At 41.3% G+C, this 21,868-nt stretch overlaps 2 protein-coding genes across 6 annotated transcripts in view; both read left to right on the top strand.

Moving 5' to 3' along the window:
• RPS27A (ribosomal protein S27a) overlaps window positions 1-21,868 on the top strand; it is a 394,104-nt gene that overhangs the window by 67,109 nt on the left and 305,127 nt on the right. The gene's annotated exons all lie outside the window — the stretch shown is intronic.
• EML6 (EMAP like 6) overlaps window positions 1-21,868 on the top strand; it is a 345,807-nt gene that overhangs the window by 277,568 nt on the left and 46,371 nt on the right. For all 5 annotated transcript variants that reach the window (XM_067007573.1, XM_067007577.1, XM_067007575.1 and 2 more), the window contains 4 exons: window positions 1,607-1,695; window positions 5,863-6,039; window positions 16,804-17,005; window positions 17,104-17,230. In XM_067007573.1, the coding sequence (XP_066863674.1) occupies window positions 1,607-1,695; window positions 5,863-6,039; window positions 16,804-17,005; window positions 17,104-17,230 (595 nt within the window). The remainder of the gene's footprint in view (window positions 1-1,606; window positions 1,696-5,862; window positions 6,040-16,803; window positions 17,006-17,103; window positions 17,231-21,868) is intronic.

Raw genomic sequence — 21,868 nt, 5'->3', positions numbered from 1 at the left:
TCTCATGGCCAAAAATACCTAAAATTATCTATATTCAAAGAATGTTTTCATTGAATCTTTTAATCCTTTTCCCACATCCTTTGTTATTAGCAGTCACTCTTGAGAATTCTAAAAGTATACTTTGCAGATATATCTAGTTCATTGGAAAAATATTGATTACTCATTTTCATATAATGCTAAATAGCCAAAGCTGATTTAACTCCCTTTTTCCTTTTCTGATTTGTGTATGTTGAGCCATAAAGTCAGGAAGATGGGCCCATTTCAGAGAAAACGTTTTCAAATTTACTTGCTCCTCACAGCCAAGGCAAACCCCCTAATCACTATTTTATAACTCAGCAAACTGGAAATGATCCACGTTTCATTTAGGAAATGAGAGAACCTTGTTGTTAATTAGTCACTTAGAAACAGACCTGCAACTCCTGAAGTTTAGCCAAACTAGATTTCAGACCTAGGTGGTACCCACTTAAACTTTAAAGAACATGATGTAACACGGAGTTCTTATTTTGCTATTATTTTTTCCACAAAGGACATTTCAAGCCTACTAGATATAAATAGTTACGGAAGAAAGAGAGAGAGTAGGAAATGTTAGTGTGCATACGTACACTGAATTATTTGCAGATGAAATGTTAGAATGTCTGACATTTGCTTCAATGTAATCTGGGGTGAGGGAATGAGGAGGTTCCTGCAACAAGGCCAGCCATGTGCTAATACCCAAACATGTGCTAATAACCAGCCATGTGCTAATAACCAGGGCCAGCCATGTGGTAATAACCATCGAGGCTGGACATTGGCCCCATAGGGCTTCTTTATATTATTACTTCCATATATGTTTGAGATTTTCCATCATTTAAAACATGCTGAAAAAATACTAGAAAGTAGATCTTTTGAGTCATTTAAATTTTCAAGCCATAATGGATCATTGATATGATAGGAGGAGAATTAAGAAATTTAATCTTTTTCAACATTAATCAAAATGAATCCAAGATTAAAGATTTACATCAGACTGAAAGACTATTTTTGCTCACCATTTTGTTTTGGGAAAAGTCTTGGATTTCTTTATAAATTTTCAAGTAAAAAAGGAAGGGGAGAATGGAATGAGCATTTACAGTTTGTTTTATGTGTCCTTGTCTTCCTGTTTCTAAATGTTAAAGGACAAATTTAGAATTTATATCCTAGTAAGCACAAATGCTTACGAGGTTCTTGCTTCCCGTGCCATAATTCTTGCCAAAGCAGTTTGCTTTTAGTACATTTCTGTGCTAGGAGGCAACAGGGGAAAAGAGCGAAAAAAAATTTTTGTCAGGCTTTGGAAAAATAGCTGCTTTCAATGCAACAGAGTAAAACACAGCAAGCTTGATTCTTCTAGTTTTGAAGGATGTTCAAGGTCAGATTTTATGAGGTTCATATTTTTAAAAATCATAGCTTTGGAGTTGGTACCCTGCCACGTAATTGTCTTCACATGCACTTCTGGATCATTCAACATATATTTACTCAGTTTATGAGACTTTGATTAAAATGAATCAAAATAGTTGCAATCATGCTCATCACTTTATAACAAAAAGATAAATACAGAGTTTAATTGTCTTCCTACTTTATTCTCTCATAACAGGGAAATTGCTGCAAGTTAATTCAGGTGCCAAAGAACAACTCTTTTTTGAAGCTCCAAGAGGCAAACGGCATATAATAAGACCTTCAGAGGTAACAGTCAGACACAAAGCTTTTTAAAAAGTATTTCATGAAAATTTAGTATGTGCATTTTAACAAAACCTATCAATTATTATTCACTAATATGAGTTGTAGTTTGTGTATCTTTAAGCTTGACCATTTCTTTAATCTGACTGCTTAGCCTGGTTTCCTACTTTCTGAGGACATATGGATTTACTATACCACAAACGTAGCAGTGCATGGTTGGCATTCTGCTTAATTTTTCTCTGCCAGAAGACAATGACTGAGCTAACAATTTGGATGCTACATATTACTTTTCCCATTCTGCATGCCCTGTCATTTTATACAAAGCTTTTTATGAACGTAAAGTTTTGAAACGTGCTTTCTCAATGGTTACTCTTTGTAATAGTAAAAATACCTTCTACAACAAGAGAAATTATTTTTCAAAACAAAACATTCCACAACCTGACCATCCTAATGTAGCAAACTGTTTCCTTTTTCCATATTTTCCTCGTGCTCTTAGCCATATACACCATTTTTTAATTGCTGAAGGCAAAGCCTAGATAAACTTTTTGAATCCATGAACTAATGCCTTCCTAAAAGCTCTTCCTACAGGCTCGCTGCTTTTGTCTTTCAGTCTGCACAGTGCTTCCATGCAGTGAACCCTGATGGCCAAAAAGTCATTGCCTGATTAGCACTAAGGACATCCTTTTAGTCCCAGGAGACAATCTGACTCATTTTTTTGCTATGTAACCTTCGATGAAAGAAAAGGAAATATTGCTTCCTTAGAGGAAAACAGGGTCAAGGGTACGCCACTGAGGGACAGGCGTCTTCCTCTCTCTAGCTTCAGTTAGCCAGTAATATAAACAATCCCGGTATTCTAGTGTACTCCCAGAGACATCTGGACTCATGTCCATTCATAATATTTTCATTGTTTCTAAAGGAAATATATGTGCAGTACATAAGAAACCCAAGTTGTTATGGGTGATGGCATTGTATTAATGGATCGATTGATCTCACTCTCCAACTCCAGTTTGTTTATCTTCTATCAGTCTTCATTTTAACTTATTTATATGGGCAAACTTTCATAGTCTTGAGTAAGGGATATTTTAAATTATGTCATTCCTTCACTGAACATCTGTGGAATGTGCCGGGCACTTCCTATACCTATAATCCAATCCTCACAACAGCCTCACCTGCTAGTTATCAGTCTCATTTTACAGACAGGGAAATTAAGGCTCCAAGAAAGTAAAAGGACCTTGGAGCTGTGATCCTAGCCTAGAGCGGTCTGTGTGTGACTCCACAGCCCAGACAATGCAGCATCATTTTACATCACTTCACCTGTTCTAGTGCCCCAAATAAGTATACTACTGATAAACTAAGATGCAATCGGGCCAAATGGTGAAGAGAGGATGAGGCCAACTTGGGACAGATGAGCAATTATTATGTTAAAAAAAACAAAAAAAACCTACCAAAGGGAAATTTATGTTAAGTCTTCCTGAAGTGCCAGGCTCTGGCTCTGAAGAGTTAATTTGTCCCTCTGCAGTGTACAGTTATTGTTCCAGAGGCTGATCTCTGGCGCTGTTGGCTGGGCAGTCCCTCCAGCTAATGTCTCCTCAGCCTAGCCACCCTGGTATTGGCGCTACTAAGAGCTCCAAAGAGGTAGCTCATCATTTTACTTACCAATATTGTCAGGCTCTTCAATTAAGTATGAGGGATTTTGAAAATCTCTTTTTCAAAAAAGATTTCTTTCTTTTAACAGTCATGGTGAAACTAACACAAAGCTTACCCAGCAAATTGTTGACTATGACAAATATTAAAATGTCCATTTATATTCACCTGATGCAGCATGGTGCAGATAAGTCAGCTCTATACTAGCAGCCCAAGTCTCTGGAGCTCCACTTTCCCTCTGCTTGCCAAGCAGGCTGGGATTTAAGTGACTAACCTCTCTGTGGGCTCCAGTCACCTCCTCTGCAAAATGATGATGATAAGGACATACCTGCCTGGGGCAAGGTGCTGTGGAAGACACCCCTGGAGGACTCTTCTGCCATCTAAAGTCCAGGGTTTTTTACAAGTTTATTTACCCCTTTTGGGTTTTGTCAGTTACAGGGATCTTTTTTTTTAAATTTATTTTATTGAAGAATAATTGACTCCCAATGTTGTGTTCATTCCTGCTGTACAGCAAAGTGACTCAGTTATACATATGTATACATTATTTTTCATATTCTTTGCCATTATGGTTTATCACAGGATATTGAGTATAGTTAGAGGGATTGCTCCTAATGGTCCATTTTAAATGCGATTTCTATAGCTTCCCACAAGTTAGACATGCTTCCCCTGGAGAGCACAGTGTCCAGATCTGGCCGAGGGTGTTCTGTTGGGGTGACTGTAGGGTGAGCAATACCAGCTCACTGCCCATTCCTCCCTATATAACGAGGCCAGGAAAGGTGCTACCCAGAGAGGTGGCATTGGGGATGGACAAGGAAGGTGTCAGAAATGGAATATCTTATCTGTAAGGGAGTCAGTGGCCAGAAAGCCCGTTTCTAGAACTAGAGGGGCGGTTCTCTGCTTCTTTTCCTGTGACGGTCAGTTGAAGATGTCATAAGAGTTGGGGAGACTCCACTTGCACCTCAGAAAATGGAGGTAATTATTGGGGAGCCACTTCACGTCACCTAAGTCTGTGGCCCTGCCTCAGGCACCCCAAGTCACTGGGTGAACCACAGCTTTTTGGTTCCAATTCTGCATGTGTCCAGAAGAAACACAGAATATTAAATGAGGAGAAATTTGAGTGGCCAAAATATGTATAGCACCTCCCCACATTGTGACTAAAATCCTGGCTGCATCTTTATCTTGTCGTTTCCCTTCTAGGCAGTGGTACCAAGCAGAAAACAACAAATGGAGGCAAGCTGCGTTAAGAATATGCACCAGAAAGCAGTTTCCAGATCCAAAGAGAGCAATCTGGCCTTTAATTTTAGCTACAATTCTCTAATGATTTTTTGTACCCTTTTAAACAGTGCTTTAAAGTGCTTATGTAAAGAAACTGTAACATTAAGGTATACTAGCAGATCTTGAATGAAAGTAAATGAGATCAAATCCCCCAGGAAAGCCTAACAACAAAGTGTTATTGTTACTGTTTTCTTTTTTGAAAAAGGAAAGAAAATCTTCAATTTTATCAGAATTTAACCTACATGAATTGCAAATCTTCTGTTTGGGAATTTCAGACAAAACAGTGTTAAGGGATAAAATGTATATTCGTGGCAATACAGTATGAACAGCTCTTCCAGTTTTTAAGATGGTCTCTCTAGAGCATAAAGAATATTAAGAATCTTATCACTGCAGAATCTTATTACTCTTTCCTCCAAGGAAGCAGTCCTTTAATAAAAGTTATGTCCTGTGACTTTTTAAAATAATTTGCTGAATGATCAACCCCATCGATCAGTCTAGCTCAGTGGTTCTCAATTGGGATCAATTTGCCCCCTCTCCCAGGGATATTTGACAATGTCTGGGGACCACCTGGGAAGGTGGTGCTACTGGCATCCAGTAGGTAGAGGACAGGGATGCTGCTAAAAAGGACAGCCCCTGACAATAAAGAATTATCCCTCCTAAAGTGTCAATAGGGCTGATGCTGAGAAACCCTGATCTAGCTTATGGCATATACAATGATAAATGTCTAGGTAAGAACTAAAAACCTTTGGTATTGTCAGGTGTCCATAATTCCAACATGTTTACTTTATCTAGGGAAACATCTATGGAGGTTTGACTACAGTGTTATTGAGATAATGCATATACCACTTTAAAAATGCAGCTGAGGGCTTCCCTGGTGGCGCAGTGGTTGAGAGTCCGCCTGCCGATGCAGGAGACACGGGTTCGTGCCCTGGTCCGGGAAGATCCCACATGCCGCGGAGCAACTAAGCCCGTGAGCCATGGCCGCTGAGCCTGTGCGTCCGGAGCCTGTGCTCCGCAACGGGAGAGGCCACAACAGTGAGAGGCCCGCATACCGCAAAAAAAAAAAAAAAAAAAAAAAAAAAAAAAAAAAAAAAAATGCAGCTGAGAACTTAGGCACCGCAGCATACAACAAATGCCTGGTGTTGGCAAAGTCATAATTTAGAACTATTCAGCCTCCATTTGTTTATTTTAAATAAAACAAAAAGATCTCTAGGTTTTATGAAAATATATTAATTTTCCTTCCTTCTTTTCAAGATTGAGAAGATAGAGTGGGACACTTGGACCTGTGTGCTGGGGCCCACCTGTGAGGGCATCTGGCCAGTGCACAGTGATGTGACTGATGTCAATGCTGCCAGTCTCACCAAAGACCATTCCCTCTTAGCCACAGGAGATGATTTTGGTTTTGTGAAGCTTTTTTCATATCCTGTCAAGGTAATATTGCATGTTTATTATACATACTTGCCCAGTCTCACTAATAACCCCAAATCTATCTATTGTATCTAAGTGGATTTTTAAATATTGAAGGAATGAGCAATCAGTAGTGTAATCTACAGTATCATGGTTATGTACACTGTATAGAAAGCTTTGTGACATTATGTTTACTAGTCTGAGTCAAGAGTCTCATGGAGTAGAATTCCTCCTTGAAAGGCCATCAGTGGACATCAAATCCAGCATCTCACAAACTGCAAAGTAAGAATTTTCTCTCCATCTTGGACTGGTGTCTTTACTACTAGCATACTTCTAGAGATGAAGAACTTACTACCACACAAAGCAGCCCGATTCATTTGTAAACTGCTCCATTGTTAAAATGCTTTGCTCTATATTGAGCTGAATTTTTTCCTTTAGCCAAAGTTCTGCCTTCAGAATCATTGTTGAATGAGTCCAGTCTCCTGACAGCCTTTTCTCCAGCCTAAACATCTCCAATTCCTTCAGCCACTTCCCGAGTGACATGGTGTCTAGCTCCCTCCTCCCTCTAAGCATAATCCATTTTATCAAGTCCATTAACAAATTTTTTTTGTTTCTTCTTCTTTCCGTTTTATTGAGATACAACTGACATATAACACTGTGTAAGTTTAAGGTGTACAGCATAATGATTTGTCGTATACACCTCATGAAATGACTATCACTATAAGTTTAGTGAACATCTATCATCTAATACAGATACAAAACAACAGAAAAAGAAAAAAAAAATTTCCTTGTGATGAGAACTCTTAGGATTTACTTTCTTAACAACTTTCATTATATCATACAGCAGAGTTAGCTATAGTCATCATGTTGTAGCATTATATCCCTAGTACTTATTTATCTTATTACTGGAAGTTTGTACCTATTGACTGCCTTCATCCAATCCCCACACACACACCCCTCACCTCTGGTGACTACAAATGTGGTCTCTTTTTCCATGAGTTTGTTTATTTGGTTGTTTGTTTTGAAGTATAATTGACCTAAAATACTGTGTCCAGATATTACATTATTATTGACTATATTCCTCACTCTGTACGTTTCATCCCCCTGACTCATTTATTTTGTAACTGGAAGTCTGTGACTCTTAATCTCCCTTACCCATTTCAATTCCATTTTAAACTGTCTCATCTAAAACCAAATTCAGGTCCATCCAGGTTGCTGCAAATGGCATTATTTCATTCTTCTTTTTTTTTTTTTTTTTTTTTTTTTTAAATTTATTTGTTTATTTATTTTGGGCTGCGCTGGGTCTTCGTTTCTGTGCGAGGGCTTTCTCTAGTTGCGGCGAGCAGGGGCCACTCTTCATCGCGGTGTGCGGGCCTCTCACTGTCGCAGCCTCTCTTGTTGCGGAGCACAGGCTCCAGACGCGCAGGCTCAGTAGTTGTGGCTCATGGGCCTAGTTGCTCCGCGGCATGTGGGATCTTCCCAGGCCAGGGCTCGAACCCGTGTCCCCTGCATCAGCAGGCATATTCTCAACCACTGCGCCACTAGGGAAGCCCTATTTCATTCTTCTTAATGGCTGAATAATATTCCATTGTATACATGTACCACATCTTCTCTACCCATTCCTCTGTTGATGGACATTTAGGTTGCTTCCATGTCCTGGCTATTGTAAATAGCACTGCAATGAACATTGGGGTGCATGTATCCTTTCAAACCATGTTTTTCTCTGGATATATGCCCAAGAGTAGGATTGCTGGATCATATAGTAGCTCTATTTTTAGTTTCTTAAGGAACCTCCATACCGTTCTCCATAGTGGCTGTACACCTGAAAGTAGCACAACGTTGTTAATCAACTATACTCCAATATAAAATAAAAATTCAAAAAAATAAAACCAAATTCGGTGATTCAGATGCAATCTGACCAGCTCAGGGTACAGTAGGACTCATCTTCTTGTTTTGATTTTATTTTTGCATTAAAACAAACTTAAGATGGCATCAACTCTTTTGGCTGCCACACCACACAACTGAATCATAGATGTTATTCCCTCAGATGTTAAGGCTGTCCCCTATCTTGGACTTATCCAATTGATTTTCTAAAATCTGAGTACAGAACTTTGTATCTGTACCAAATAAGATATATCTTATTTATTTTCCCTAGTTCCAACCTGTCAACATCTTTGAAATACCTTTCCAAGGTATTTACTTTCCCTTCCAGCATCCTCTGATTTCACAAGTGTGAGTTCCAAATCATGGAAAGAAAAAGACAGAACAACTAAACACCACCACCACCAAGAGCCCCCATTCATTTTGGCATTCTATTCATTAATGCACACGTATCAGTAACAGACATTTAAATCTGTCTGACCATGTCCTCATGGAGATCACATTTCTGCCTCTAATCCAACAAGACATCATTAAAACTTAGCAGATGCCTTGCTGAAAGCCAGATTGTGTTGCTGGTATCCCTAATCTCTCCTAATAAACCAACCAATAAAAGATAAGCAGTTAGTTCACAGTGAACCCCTGTTGCTGCCTAGTCACCATTACTTCCTTTTCCAAGTGCTTATCAACCTTGTGTGTAATAATTCACCCTAGAATTTTCCGGGGATTGCATCAACTCATGAATCAGTATTTGCCAGAGTCCACTTGTTTTCCCTTTTGGATACAGGAGACTTTTTTTTGGATGCCACCTCTCCTGGTTTCTAAACTCTCAGCTATTACTGTCCTTATTTCTATGGTCACATTTAAATGTGTCTGTACTCAAGGACAGGAGCTCTCTTTGGCCCTTTCTGGTTTGAAGAGCATTCCCTTTAATAGAGATCATTAAATCTGCTTTCTGTTCATATTAAACCATCTGATGTAAGAAGTGTTCCTAACTTTTCTCTCTTTTTCTACTAGCCCTAAATACATCCCTTTTTTTGTATTTCCAATAGTTCACTTTATATTATTTAAAAAAATTTTTAACATCTTTATTGCCGTATAATTGCTTTACAATGTTGTGTTAGTTTCTGCTGTATAACAAAGTGAATCACCTATACATATACATATATCCCCATATCCCCTCCCTCTTGCGTCTCCCTCCCCCACCCTCCCTATCCCACCCCTCTAGGTGGTCACAAAACACGAGCTGATCTCCCTGTGCTATGCAGCTGCTTCCCACTAGCTATCTATTTTACATTTGGTAGTGTATATATGTCAATGCTACTCTCTCACTTCGTCCCAGCTTACCCTTCCCCCTCCCCATATCCTCAAGTCCATTCTCTGCGTCTGCATCTTTATTCCTGTCCTGCCCCTAAATTCATCAGAACCATTTTTTTTCTTTTTTTTTTAGATTCCATATATATGTGTTAGCGTATGGTATTTGTTTTTCTGACCTACTTCACTCTGTATGATAGACTCTAGGTCCATCCACCTCACTACAAATAACTCAATTTTGTTTCTTTTTATGGCTGAATAATATTTCATTGTATATATGTGCCACATCTTCTTTATTCATTCATCTGTCAATGGACACTTAGGTTGCTTCCATGCCCTAGCTATTGTAAATAGTGCTGCAGTGAACATTGTGGTACGTGTCTCTTTTTGAATTATGGTTTTCTCAGGGTATATGCCCAGTAGTGGGATTGCTGGGTCATATGGTAGTTCTGTTTTTAGTTTTTTAAGGAACCTGCATACTGTTCTCCATAGTGGCTGTATCAATTTACATTCCCACCAACAGTGCAAGAGGCTTCCCTTTCTCCACACCCTCTCCAGCATTTATTGTTCATAGATTTTTTGATGATGACCATTCTGACAGGTGTGAGGTGATACCTCGTTGTAGTTTTGATTTGCATTTCTCTAATGATTAGTGATGTTGAGCATCCTTTCATGTGTTTCTTGGCAGTCTGTATAGCTTCTTTGGAGAAATGTCTATTTAGATCTTCTGCCCATTTTTGGATTGGGTTGATTTTTTTTTGATATTGAGCTGCATGAGTTGTTTATATATTTTGGAGATTAATCCTTTGTTAGTTTCTTCATTTGCAAATATTTTCTCCAATTCTGAGGGTTGTCTTTTCATCTTGCTTATGGTTTCCTCTGCTGTGCAAAAGCTTTTAAGTTTCATTAGGTCCCATTTGTTTATTTGGGGTTTTATTTCCATTTCTCTAGGAGGTGGGTCAAAAAGGATCTTGCTGTGATTTATGTCATAGAGTGTTCTGCCTATGTTTTCCTCTAAGAGTTGTATAGTGTCTGGCCTTACATTTAGGTCTTTAATCCATTTTGAGTTTATTTTTGTGTATGGTGTTTGGAAGTGTTCTAATTTCATTCTTTCACATGTAGCTGTCCCGTTTTCCCAGCACCACTTATTGAAGAGGCTGTCTTTTCTCCATTATGTATTCTTGCCTCCTTTATCAAAGATAAGGTGACCATTTGTGTGTGGGTTTACATCTTTAAAATCCTTTCAGTTTTCTTAGTTTTTGACTTTTGTTTTCTTGAAACAGTACTACAGTTGTCTGTAGAAGACTTTTGTGTTCATCCCTGGTTATTTGCTCCAGCTACCTCTTCAGCCACTTTGGTTTCTTTAGATGCCTTCCTCTTTCCTTCTTCATTTGTTAGAATCTCATCAGGTTATCATTGTGGGTAGCCTTTTCTAATGTACACTTCGGATTATGTCCAGTGTTCCCTTCATTGTCCATCCCTAATCCCAAAGCCATCTGGTAGCCTTCTCCCAATGACTCATCACTTTACTGTCACCTATCAGCCCTTCCTATTCGATGAGAACTCAGTTCTGTGTAGCAATTCTCCTCACTATTTCTACATTTTTTGAATTGAGACTGCTAGCAGGAAGAGTCAAGAAGCTAGTGATACCCTGGTTTTAGGGGACTAAGGTTTGGGCAGGTGTTTAGGTACCTGAAATCCCCACGGTACTACTGCATCTTGCTCCTGAGCTAGATTTCGTGTTGGTCTTGGGAGTTCATCATCCACATCCCCAGCCTGAGCAGGAGGGCTGTCTACCTATCGCAGTGATTTCAAGCTGTGTTCTTCCACCTCCCAGAGTTCCAGGAAGGCTCCTCAGGGACAACCCCAGAAAACAAGGTAGGGGCTCTGGGGCCCCACTCCTGCTCCAACCAGAGTCACTCTGTGTTTTTGTATTTTATACATTGAGCTTCTGTGTAAGATATTTTCCAAGATTTTGTTATGAAAATTTTCAAGCATACAGGTAAGATGAAAGAATGATACAGTGAACTCCCAGAAACCCACCACTTAGATTCTGTGACTCATAGTAAATTGTTGACATCAGGATACTTACCCCTAGCTGTTTCAACTTACATATCATTACCTAGGGTTCAATATTTTTTAAGTATTTTTTAAGGAAAATTTATGTGTAGTTGAGATGCACCAGTTTTAAGGTTCCTTTTGATGAGCCTTGACAAACACGTACACCTGTATAATCCAAACACTTCTCAAGATATAGAATATTATCGTCACCCCAGGAGGTTTCCTCATGCTAACTTCTGGGTCAATCCCCACCCCCACTCCACCCTCAGATGAAAAAAACTATTCCAATGTTTTTTTTTTTTTTACCATAGATTAGTTTTCCCTGTTTCAGAACTTCATATAAATGGAATGATCAATTAGGAACCATTTTGTTTCTGGCTTCTTTCACTCAGATAATGTTTCTGAGACTTCTTCATGTTGTGTGTAACAATAATCCTTTCCTTTTTTAGCTGAGTGGAATTCCATTGTGTGGATATAGCAAAGTTTGTTTATCCACACAGCTGTTGGTAGATACAGGCTTTTCCCATGTTTGGTTATAATGAAGCTGCTATGAACATTTTTGGACAGATCTCTGTGGACATATATTTTCTTTCTTTTAAATAAATATATAGGAGTGGAATTTCTGGGTTATTGGGAAAAATGTGTGTTTAACTTTTTAAGAAACTGCCAAATCTTTTTCCAAAATGACTGTATCATTTTACGTTTTCACCAGAAATGTAAGAGATTTCCAGTTGATAATTCAGTGTTGTCAGACTTGTAAAATTTAGCTGTCCTGAGGAGTAGGTAGTGTGATCTTATTGTGTTTGTAACTTACGTTTCCCTGATGACTAATCATGCTAAGTACTTTTTCATTTGCTTACTGGTCATTTGTGAAGTGTTTGTACAAATCTTTTGTCCACTATTTTACATTGGATTGGTTCTCTTTTTATTCTTGAGTTGTACTGTGTAAGATTTGATTGAAGAAAAAATTTCATAATTTAAAAGCATTTGAAAATTACTAACCCATATAAAGCACTTTGATAGTATCACTTCTCTCCTTCTTTTCGTCCATCTGATTTTCCTGGCACTCTTTCCCACCCAAATTCATGGACCCAGGTTGATGAACATTTCTAGCTGTACAGTCACTCCTCCAATGCTCTGTGTGTGTTGGCCACACTTCACCCACTGTTATGGACTGAATGTTTGCATCCCTGTCAAAGTTCATATGTTGAAGCCCTAACATCCATTGTGACTGGATATGTAGAGAGGGCATTTATGGAAATAATTAAGGTAAAAATGAGGTTATAAGTGTGGGGCCCTGATCCAATAGGATTAGTGTCCTTATAAGAAGAGACACCAATGAGCTCACTTCCTCTCCCCATGCACACTCACACTGAGGAAAGGCTAGATAGGAACTTTCTATGTGCTCAATATAAGGGGTCCACAAGCCAGTGGGAGAGCCCACACCAGAAGCCAAATTGGCTGGCACCTTGATCTTAAACTTCCCAGCCTGCAGAACCATAAGAAATAAATATCTCTTGTTTAAGCCACCCAACATGTGGATTTTTTTATGGCAGCCCTACCAGACTAAGACAGCATCCCATTGCAGTGTTCTAGCACTGAATACCACGTCATCAAGTCTTGGTGATGCCTATGAGACTGTATTATCATCACGTAGCTCTTTGTCCAAAATTCAAGTTCCATTTGTTAGAGTCTAATGTCATGTCTTCTTCTTAACCCTTTTCCTTGTTCTCCTTTGCTATGAGTTACTAGATCTCTCTTCCAGGCATTTTTCAATCCATGACAAACCTAAGTCCTTATATATGCAGTTTTACAGTTTAAAATCTCAATGTGGGTATTAGTCCCCTGATAATCACATTGTTTCCAGCCTCCATAAGATAGACTCTCCTTTGTCAGAGCCCACCCATTTGTCCAGTACCTTCAACCACATCCCAGAAAACCTGATACTGTCCTTTAACTCCATCCATATAGCTAGCCGATTGCTTTCCATAGCCTCCCTTCCTTTCCAGTGCTGTTCCCCTTCACTCTGTCAGAGAGGTTAAGGTACCATCATGTCATTTACATTTATTTTTTTTTAATTTTTTAACATCTTTATTGGAGTATAATTACTTTACAATGGTGTGTTAGTCTCTGCTTTATAACAGAGTGAATCAGCTATACATATACCTATATCCCCATATCTCCTCCCTCTTGCATCTCCCACCCTCCCTATCCCACCCCTCTAGGTGATCACAAAGCACCGAGCTGATCTCCCTGTGCTATGCAGCTGCTTCCCACCAGCTATTTATTTTACATCTGGTAGTGTGTATATGTCCATGCCACTCTCTCACTTCGTCCCAGCCCACCCTTCCCACTCACCATGTCCTCAAGTCCATTCTCTACATTTGCATCTTTATTCTGCATCTCTATCCTGCCCCTCGGTTCCATTTTTTCTTTTCTTTTTAGATTCCATATATATGTGTTAGCATATGGTATTTGTTTCTCTCTTTCTGACTTACTTCACTCTGTATGACAGACTGTAGGTCCATCCACCTCACTACATATAACTCAGTTTTGTTTCTTTTATGGCTGACTAATATTCCATTCTGTATATGTGCCACATCTTCTTTATCCATTCATCTGTCGATGGACACTTAGGTTGCTTCCAGGTCCTGGCTATTATAAATAGAGCTGCAGTGAACATTGTGGTACATGACTCTTTTTGAATTATGGTTTTCTCAGGGTATATGCCCAGTAGTGGGATTGCTGGGTCATACGGTAGTTCTATTTTCAGTTTTTTTAAGGAACCTCCATACTGTTCTCCATAGTGGCGGCATCAATTTACATTCCCATACATTTTTAAAATCTACCCTCAAGTTGTTAAGTTTCCTTTTCAGAATGTCAAAGGCTCTAGAGAGTGGCTCTTCAAAGAAGAACCTTGTATGTAAAATTTTACAGACAGAAGCTATATGTAAAATGTTGTGAACGTGGGGAAAGAGTACATAGCTTTCATCAGATTCTCAGGAATTTCTCACCTAAAAGCAGTTAACAACCAGCACTCTGAAGACATATTCTAGATTCTCTATTCTTTCATGACCCAATGGAAGAGGAAGGTTGTGGTAGTGAGTCCTGATGGGTGTTACAAAAATGCATAGTTTGGCATGATGACCCAGAAAGACAGCTCATCTGACCTGCTGTGCCAGGTCTCCAGGAGACTCCGTCCATAGGCCCTCAGGGAACCACCAAACACCCTGCTCCTGGGGGAGCAGCTAGATTCCTGGAACCTTCTAGCAACTGTGAATTCCCATTATTGTTCTGTGGAGCAGTGATCTTGTTTCCTATTCTAAGAATCTTGAATCATCTCTGCTAAAAGAATCTCAGCTTTGTTAAACAGCTTCAGTGACTTAGAACTTTTTCCTCTTTCTCTTTCTCCCGTGTGGCACTTTCTTTTGCCCTGCTACCTAATTCTGATCACTTTAGAATAGTTTTTCCTTCGTATTTTTCTTTTTGGTTTCTTCTATCCTGTCTAGATGTAGGAGTAGAGAGAGGCATTTCTCAAGCTCTTTCACTTTCTCCTCTTCTCAAGAGACCAGCTTACATTTGTAGTTGATAAAATGGGTCAGTTCCCGCTTCCAGGAGGAAGACCAGCAGGACACATGGCTGTAGCCACTCTGACCGTCCTCTTTGTTTCCATGCCTTCTGGATCTCACGTGGTCACACAGTTGTTTCCCTTGGAAATCCTTACTTTGCTCTGCCTATTCTCTAGCAAATAGTGGCTCTGGAGGGCTTCCTAGAAATGCTGCCTGCCTGCTTGCTTCCCTAATCTTTCTAGACTTAGTACTCTGCCGAGGGGTGGGCACTTCCACTCTGCTGTCAGCTAGGGGTCAGCCAGATACACAGAGATCTTGACCAAGAGTATTTTTCAAAGTCTCGCACTCTCCTGCCTCTGTCTCCTGCCGTGCCTCTGGGCTGGTTTCAGGTTTCCCGGCACGCCTGTCCAAAACCGTCTGGAATCCTCTTGTCAGTGATTGAATAAAGTTTTCATCTGAGACACCAGTGGCCCTCGCATGACCTCAGAAAGTGCATGCAGCTTCCCACGTTGCATAAGGTATTCCCTGGGAGTCACTGAGAGGATGGAAAAACTCTGCCTCTCTCAGTGGCTCCTGCTGGAGCTGTCTTTGCCAGGCTGTGGCTCGTGTGTCACAAATGGAAGCTGGTCTCTGGTGCCAGCATGGGCTTCTCACCGCTTGTCAGGACTGCACCGGGGTGAGCTCCTGAAGGATGAGCAACCCTCATCCTTCCCCACTGGGGTGGTGTGGCCTGGGTGCCGCTCTGAAGAGCTTTCAGCAGTGACTGATAAACTGGGTTCTGTTTATTTGGTTATGTTTGTTTAAAAAGGAGCTTACTGGGCTTCCCTGGTGGTGCAGTGGTTGAGAGTCCGCCTGCCAATGCAGGGGACACGGGTTCGTGCCCCAGTCCGGGAGGATCCCATGTGCCACGGAGCGGCTGGGCCCGTGAGCCATGGCTGCTGAGCCTGCGCGTCCAGAGCCTGTGCTTCGCAACGGGAGAGGCCACAGCAGTGAGAGGCCCGCATACCACACAAACAAACAAACAAAGTAGGCTCATAGAAAAAGGCAAAAACAAACAACATCAACCCCCCTCAAAATAAAGACATGAACTGAAAAATCCAATTAATAAACAAGTTGACATGGCACCTTAAAAAACAAACAACACACAAAAACAAAGTAAGCTCCTTTTTATTTTATTTTTGTGGTACGCGGGCCTCTCACTGCTGTGGCCTCTCCCGTTGCGGAGCACAGGCTCTGGACGCACAGTCTCAGCGGCCATGGCTCACGGGCCCAGCCACTCCGCGGCATGTGGGATCTTCCCGGACCGGGGCACAAACCCGTGTCCCCTGCATCGGCAGGCGGACCCCCAACCACTGCGCCACCAGGGAAGCCTGAGCCTACTTTGTTTTAACATCAGTTACTTGAGTGTTTCTAGTGTTAGGAATTGTTTCCAGTGTCTGTGACAGAAACTGTTGAGTTCGTTTTAAATCTTAACTTGCTGCCCCAGGATCATAGGAAGGCCCTTGCTCTTCTGTCACAGCCTGAGCTGTGGTACAAAACCCCCTGTGGGGGATGACTAGGGAGACACTTCTGATCTCAAATTTCAACCAGACTCACCATCAAGAGTTTGCACCAGAGACCTATGGAGAATATGCACATTTGATACTTGAAAGGAGCAGAAGCAAGCTTTTTATATTTTCTTCAGGCTCCTTCCAGAAATAGGTTCTGTAGCTTACATTTTATGCATTCCCTCACAGACTATCTATTGAGGACCTACAAGGCAGGAAATGCTTTAGGGAAGAAAGAGAGCTAATCCCTGCCCTCGTGGAGTTTACACTCTAGAAAAATATAGGGAAATTACTACTTACATGAATCGTTTCCTTTGTATCCAGTGGAAACCACTCTAGAGAGTAACAGGGATGAAATAGTCCAGAAACAGGAATAATGAGACTCCCAGTGGGGTCATTGCCACTTTCTGGCTTTGCAGGGCCAGCACGCGAGATTCAAGAGGTACGTGGGGCACAGTGCCCACGTCACCAACGTGAGATGGCTGCACAACGACTCTGTGCTGCTCACGGTGGGCGGTGCCGACACGGCCCTGATGATCTGGACGAGGGAGTTTGTGGGGACCCAGGAGAGCAAGCTGGTGGACAGTGAAGAGTCGGACACTGATGCAGAGGAGGATGGAGGTGAGCCCAGTGCCTTGTGCCAACCACGCCTTCCTTCACACCCCCTCCCGCACCACCGCAAACCAACTCTGCTCCCTTCCCGTGTCTTTCTGTTTGAGGCTACGACAGTGACGTTGCTAGAGAAAAGGCCATCGATTACACCACCAAGATCTATGCTGTGAGCATCAGGGAAATGGAAGGCACCAAACCACACCAGCAGATGAAAGAAGTTTCAGTGGAAGAAAGGTATGGTGTTGCCAGGTTTGCTTGCATTTATTACACTTGACCAGAAACTCGTTGAAACCAGAGTGCATTTTCTTTGCACTCAAAGTTGCTACTTAAGCTAGTCTTTATTTATGTATATGCACAGAGTCTTAACCGGCACACAGGCTTAAGCTGAGGGAAACTGCCCACAGCCTTTAATGTGAGGAAAGGGTGGGTTACACTTTGCAGAGGTTGTTTATGGAAAATGACTTGATTAGACATGAGATTTAGTTAGGCCAGGCTTCCCTTTGCCGAGAGAGGATGTCAGAGCAGCCCAAACCTGTCCTGAATGTGATGGCTGATGGGGGAGCATGCTGACTGGGGAGGTGGGGGGAAGGCAGGCTTCTCAGGTCTAGGAGGAATATCTGTGGATTGTGAAAAATAATCTTCCATTCTGCCCAGAGTCTGTGCATTACACCGTATCACTTGGTGTGCCTTCTCTTACTGTGTCTTCACCTGCCCAGATTTGTTCAGACGTGTTTGACCATTCCAGGCTAACCAATTTGATTTTGTTGCTGTGGATCCTCTGTGTAGAAAGAGGGTTTCTGGTATTATTTTGGTGTGCTTTCTGATGTGCTACTCTAAGTATTGATAAAACACTTTAGCATTTCTAAAAAACAAACAAAAACTCATAATTACTACAATTACTTGATTTACCATATTCATACTAAGGAGGATAAATATTGAATAAAAACTCTAACATCTAAAGAGAGTTTCATGGATCTCAAAGATGTTTAAGAATTCTCTGTGGGCTCTTTCCACTGACATGGGTTCAGTGTTCACATGTACCTTGGTCCCATGATGTATAATTAATGCGGTTCAAGTTGTTTTTTGCATTCAGCATGGCTTTCTGCCTAGTAAGTATTTACTAAATCTAATCTATCACCTTTTACTATTAGGTGGAAATTTAAATACAAAGAAATAAAATGTCATTTCCCCTCCTGCTTCAGTTTAGTGCCAGATGTTAAAATAAGCCTGATAAATGGTGGGTGTGCTACAGGCAAGAAAATTGAATTGATGCAAAAAAAAAAAAAAAAACCCTAATTCTTCCCTGGCATCTTTGTTAAATGTTACTATGAGGGTTCAGAGTTCTCTTTTAATGAAAAAAAAAAAAATAGAGATTTTTCTGCAATAATCTGTAAATTATAGTTTATTTTGCTTGCAACATGGTTTTTTAGTGGCCACAAAGAAGAAATATTTTTAAAGGAACTAATTCTAAGAATAAAGAAAGAAAAGTTTTTAAAAATCATATGCACATAAGTACATGAATAAGCTTCCCACTTAAATAATCTACTCTAAAATAAACATTTGGCCTAAATTACACATTCTTTGGAAAAAAAAAAAAACCCAACCTTTCCAGTTTCACATAACATTATGAAATGAGTTGACTTGGCTATTATTCCAAAGTTGCTTCTGGCTGATTGCTACAACTCAGTGATTCATCATGCTGAGATTTAGACTGGCCATTAGATATAGAAATCTAATCACATTCCTAAATCCAAACACTACAGCTAGTTTCTAACCTAAAGTAAGGTTCACCTGAACCTCTCTTGGTCTTGGTGTCTCTTTGGGCAAGTCTGTAAAAATCTCATACCTGCCCAATTTAGGAAGAGGTAAGAAAGGTGAAGATAGAGAGAACCCTAAGAATTTTCAGTCTTAAAATCCAGAATTTTGAAGCTCCCTCATTTTCTTCATCACACAAGATCGTCATAGATTAGCATACACAGGATTGACTTTTTTTTAATATGAAAGAAAAAAATGCTTCATAATGTTATGAGATACAGAGGTAGGCATTTCACCACTTCACTGGCATTTAAAAAAATAATTCACACCAGGGTGTAGTGATTAAAACATGCAGTGAAGAATACAGTTTTAAGATATAAATACAGGGTCCAAAGGAATAGTCAAGCCTTTTCTATACATAGCAGCGTCTTTGATAACTTTAAGAAGCCTTGACAGCATCAGTTCCCAGAGGGGGCTGTAACCATAGAGCAGGATGCCAGCTGCACAGCATGCTGGGAGCTAAGCAGGACCACACCAGGAACGGGCGAGGAGAGAAGGAGCAGTAACTAGTGTCTGAGTTAGCAGCCTCCATGGGCATGAGTCAGTTCCTAATCAGAACTGAGAACAAGCAGTCTCCTCCAATCCTTGTCAGTAATTTTAGGGAAGCTTGAACCTCAGAGACAGGACTGTAAGCAGCTTCCAAGCTGCAAAAGAAAGGGGTGCCAGGCAAGGCAGGCATTCAGAGAATTTGTGAGAAAGCCGGATGAGAGGGAATGTGGGGCAGGACCAAGCCCTTGGGGTAGGGGGGACTCCAAACAATAAGTAAGGCAGACAGCTTACCTGAGTCCTCCACCTGGAGTGCAAAATGGGTTCCACAGACTCCAGCACGCCAGGCATGAGAGAGAGGCAAATGCTCAGCATCTCAGACGTCAGGTGCAGGGGGCCAGGCAACAAACACCCAGGTTCTCCCTGGGAATATTCAGGAGTGTCAACCTTGACAATGCTCCCTTTGACTACTTCAAGCCCTACTGACCAGGGACTGTCCTTGACCTTCCTTCATTGTTCCCGTCTGTGTATACCTGCAGATACGTGGGTGCCTGTTCTGTGTACCTGTGCCGAGGCATGCACCAATAAGACTAATGGGAGAGATATTTGAGGACCACAAGAGATCTGAGCTTGGAACACCCACTCAGTGCAGGGACTTATTTTGCCTCCTACCAATGTTTCAGGCAGTTCTACTTCTGGTTTAAATCCCTTTCCACCTTAGAACCTGTGAGATGCGTGTGGCATCTGTCATATTGAGAACAGTACCTTGAATGCAGCTGCACATTATGTATCAATCAGTTTTTAAGCAACTGAATTCCTACTTCCTAAAATTTATGATAGTCACAGATTGTTTCTAATTAGACTCATTTGATTTTTAAGTAGCTGGAAGGCTTTTGACTATGCTTTTTCGTATAATTCTAACACACTGTGAGTTCTTATTCTTCAGAAGCCATACGATCTTCAGTTTCAGTCTTTCAACAGGTGGGAAAGCTAAGAGAAATGTGTGATTGCTCTCAAAAGAATACTAGGGGGCTTCCCTGGTGGCACAGTGGTTGAGAGTCCGCCTGCCAATGCAGGGGACACGGGTTCATGCCCCGGTCCGGGAGGATCCCACATGCCGCGGAGCGGCTGGGCCCGTGAGCCATGGCTGCTGAGCCTGCACCTCCGAAGCCTGTGCTCCGCAACGGGAGAGGCCACAGCAGTGAGAGGCCCGCGTACCGCAAAAAAAAAAAAAAAAAAGAATACTAGGCTACACCTACCAATATGTAGTCCCTTCCAGGTGCTTACCGAGCATCCTGGTCACCCACTTCAGCTTCGCTTTAGCACACCGGACTGTCTTGCTTCCTTGACCCAGCCACACCTGTCCAGCTAGCCCCTAGCCTTGCATGAGCTATTGGGTCATCCTGGTGCTCAGCAGCCATCTGTGGTGTATGTGGCTGAGGAAGGTCAGGAATTCTTTTCCAACGTCAGGAATCCATGCTTCCAGAACCTTGTCTAGTGCTCAGAATGCACTCTCATCTTTGGTTTTCCTGTCCCAAGCAGGGAATCTGGTCTCCATTGAGTGCACATTAGTTTGTTCCCCATAACTACTAGAGATTGCTTAAATTATTGTAGACCTGAAATAGAAATAAGTAATCTCAAAAAGTCATAAGTTTATATGGATATTTTAAGTGTAACTTTTTTTTTTGCTTTGTTTGAATAGGAGTTTTTTTTCCTGTCTTTGCACAATGTTATATATTGTATTTCTAAAGACCACATTGGATACTCTTGTCTAAGACTTCAGAAATCTTTCTTTTCTGGTTTTGATTCTTGGCTCAGGCTCCCTAGAGTTGGCTTCGAAGAATATATAAATATAAGACAACTAATATCTTAGATAGAATTTCATAAAAGTGGTAGATAGTGAAAGGAATAACCTGTCTTTCACACTTGGCCTAAACTCTCTGTGTCAGTTGTGGCCCCAGCAAGAAAGAAAGTTACTCTAAAAAGGAAGTAGTTTAGGGAGAGCTTAATGAAGGGACTGTTAGCAAAGGTGTGGGCAAGATTAAAAGAAACAACAGGGGGGCTTCCTTGGTGGCACAGTTGTTAAGAATCTGCCTGCCAATGCAGGGGACACGGGTTCGAGCCCTGGTCCGGGAAGATCCCACATGCCACGGAGCAGCTAAGCCCGTGAGCCACAACTACTGAGCCTGTGCTCTAGAGCCCATGAGCCACAACTACTGAGCCCACGTGCCACAGCTACTGAAGCCTGTGCACCTAGAGCCCATGCTCTGCAACAAGAGAAGCCACTGCAATGAGAAGCCCTTGCACCGCAATGAAGAGTAGCCCCCACTCACCACATCTAGAGAAAGCCTGCGCGCAGCAACAAAGACCCAACACAGCCAAAAAATAAAATAATGAAATAAATTTTTTTTAAAAAAAGAAAAGAAACAATAGGGATGGGGTAGCACCTTGGGGATAGTAAGTCATTAGCATCTCAGGGACAGAAAGGGCAAGGGCAGGAAGCTCTTGCCAGACGTGGAGAAGGTAGCTGTGGGAGCAGGCCACCTTACAGGAGCTGAGACCTGAGGGGGA

Source organism: Kogia breviceps, chromosome 11 (assembly GCF_026419965.1).
Source record: "Kogia breviceps isolate mKogBre1 chromosome 11, mKogBre1 haplotype 1, whole genome shotgun sequence".
NCBI lineage: Eukaryota > Metazoa > Chordata > Mammalia > Artiodactyla > Physeteridae > Kogia > Kogia breviceps.
Note: the sequence above shows the minus strand (reverse complement) of the source record. Positions and strands in the feature narration are given on the sequence as shown.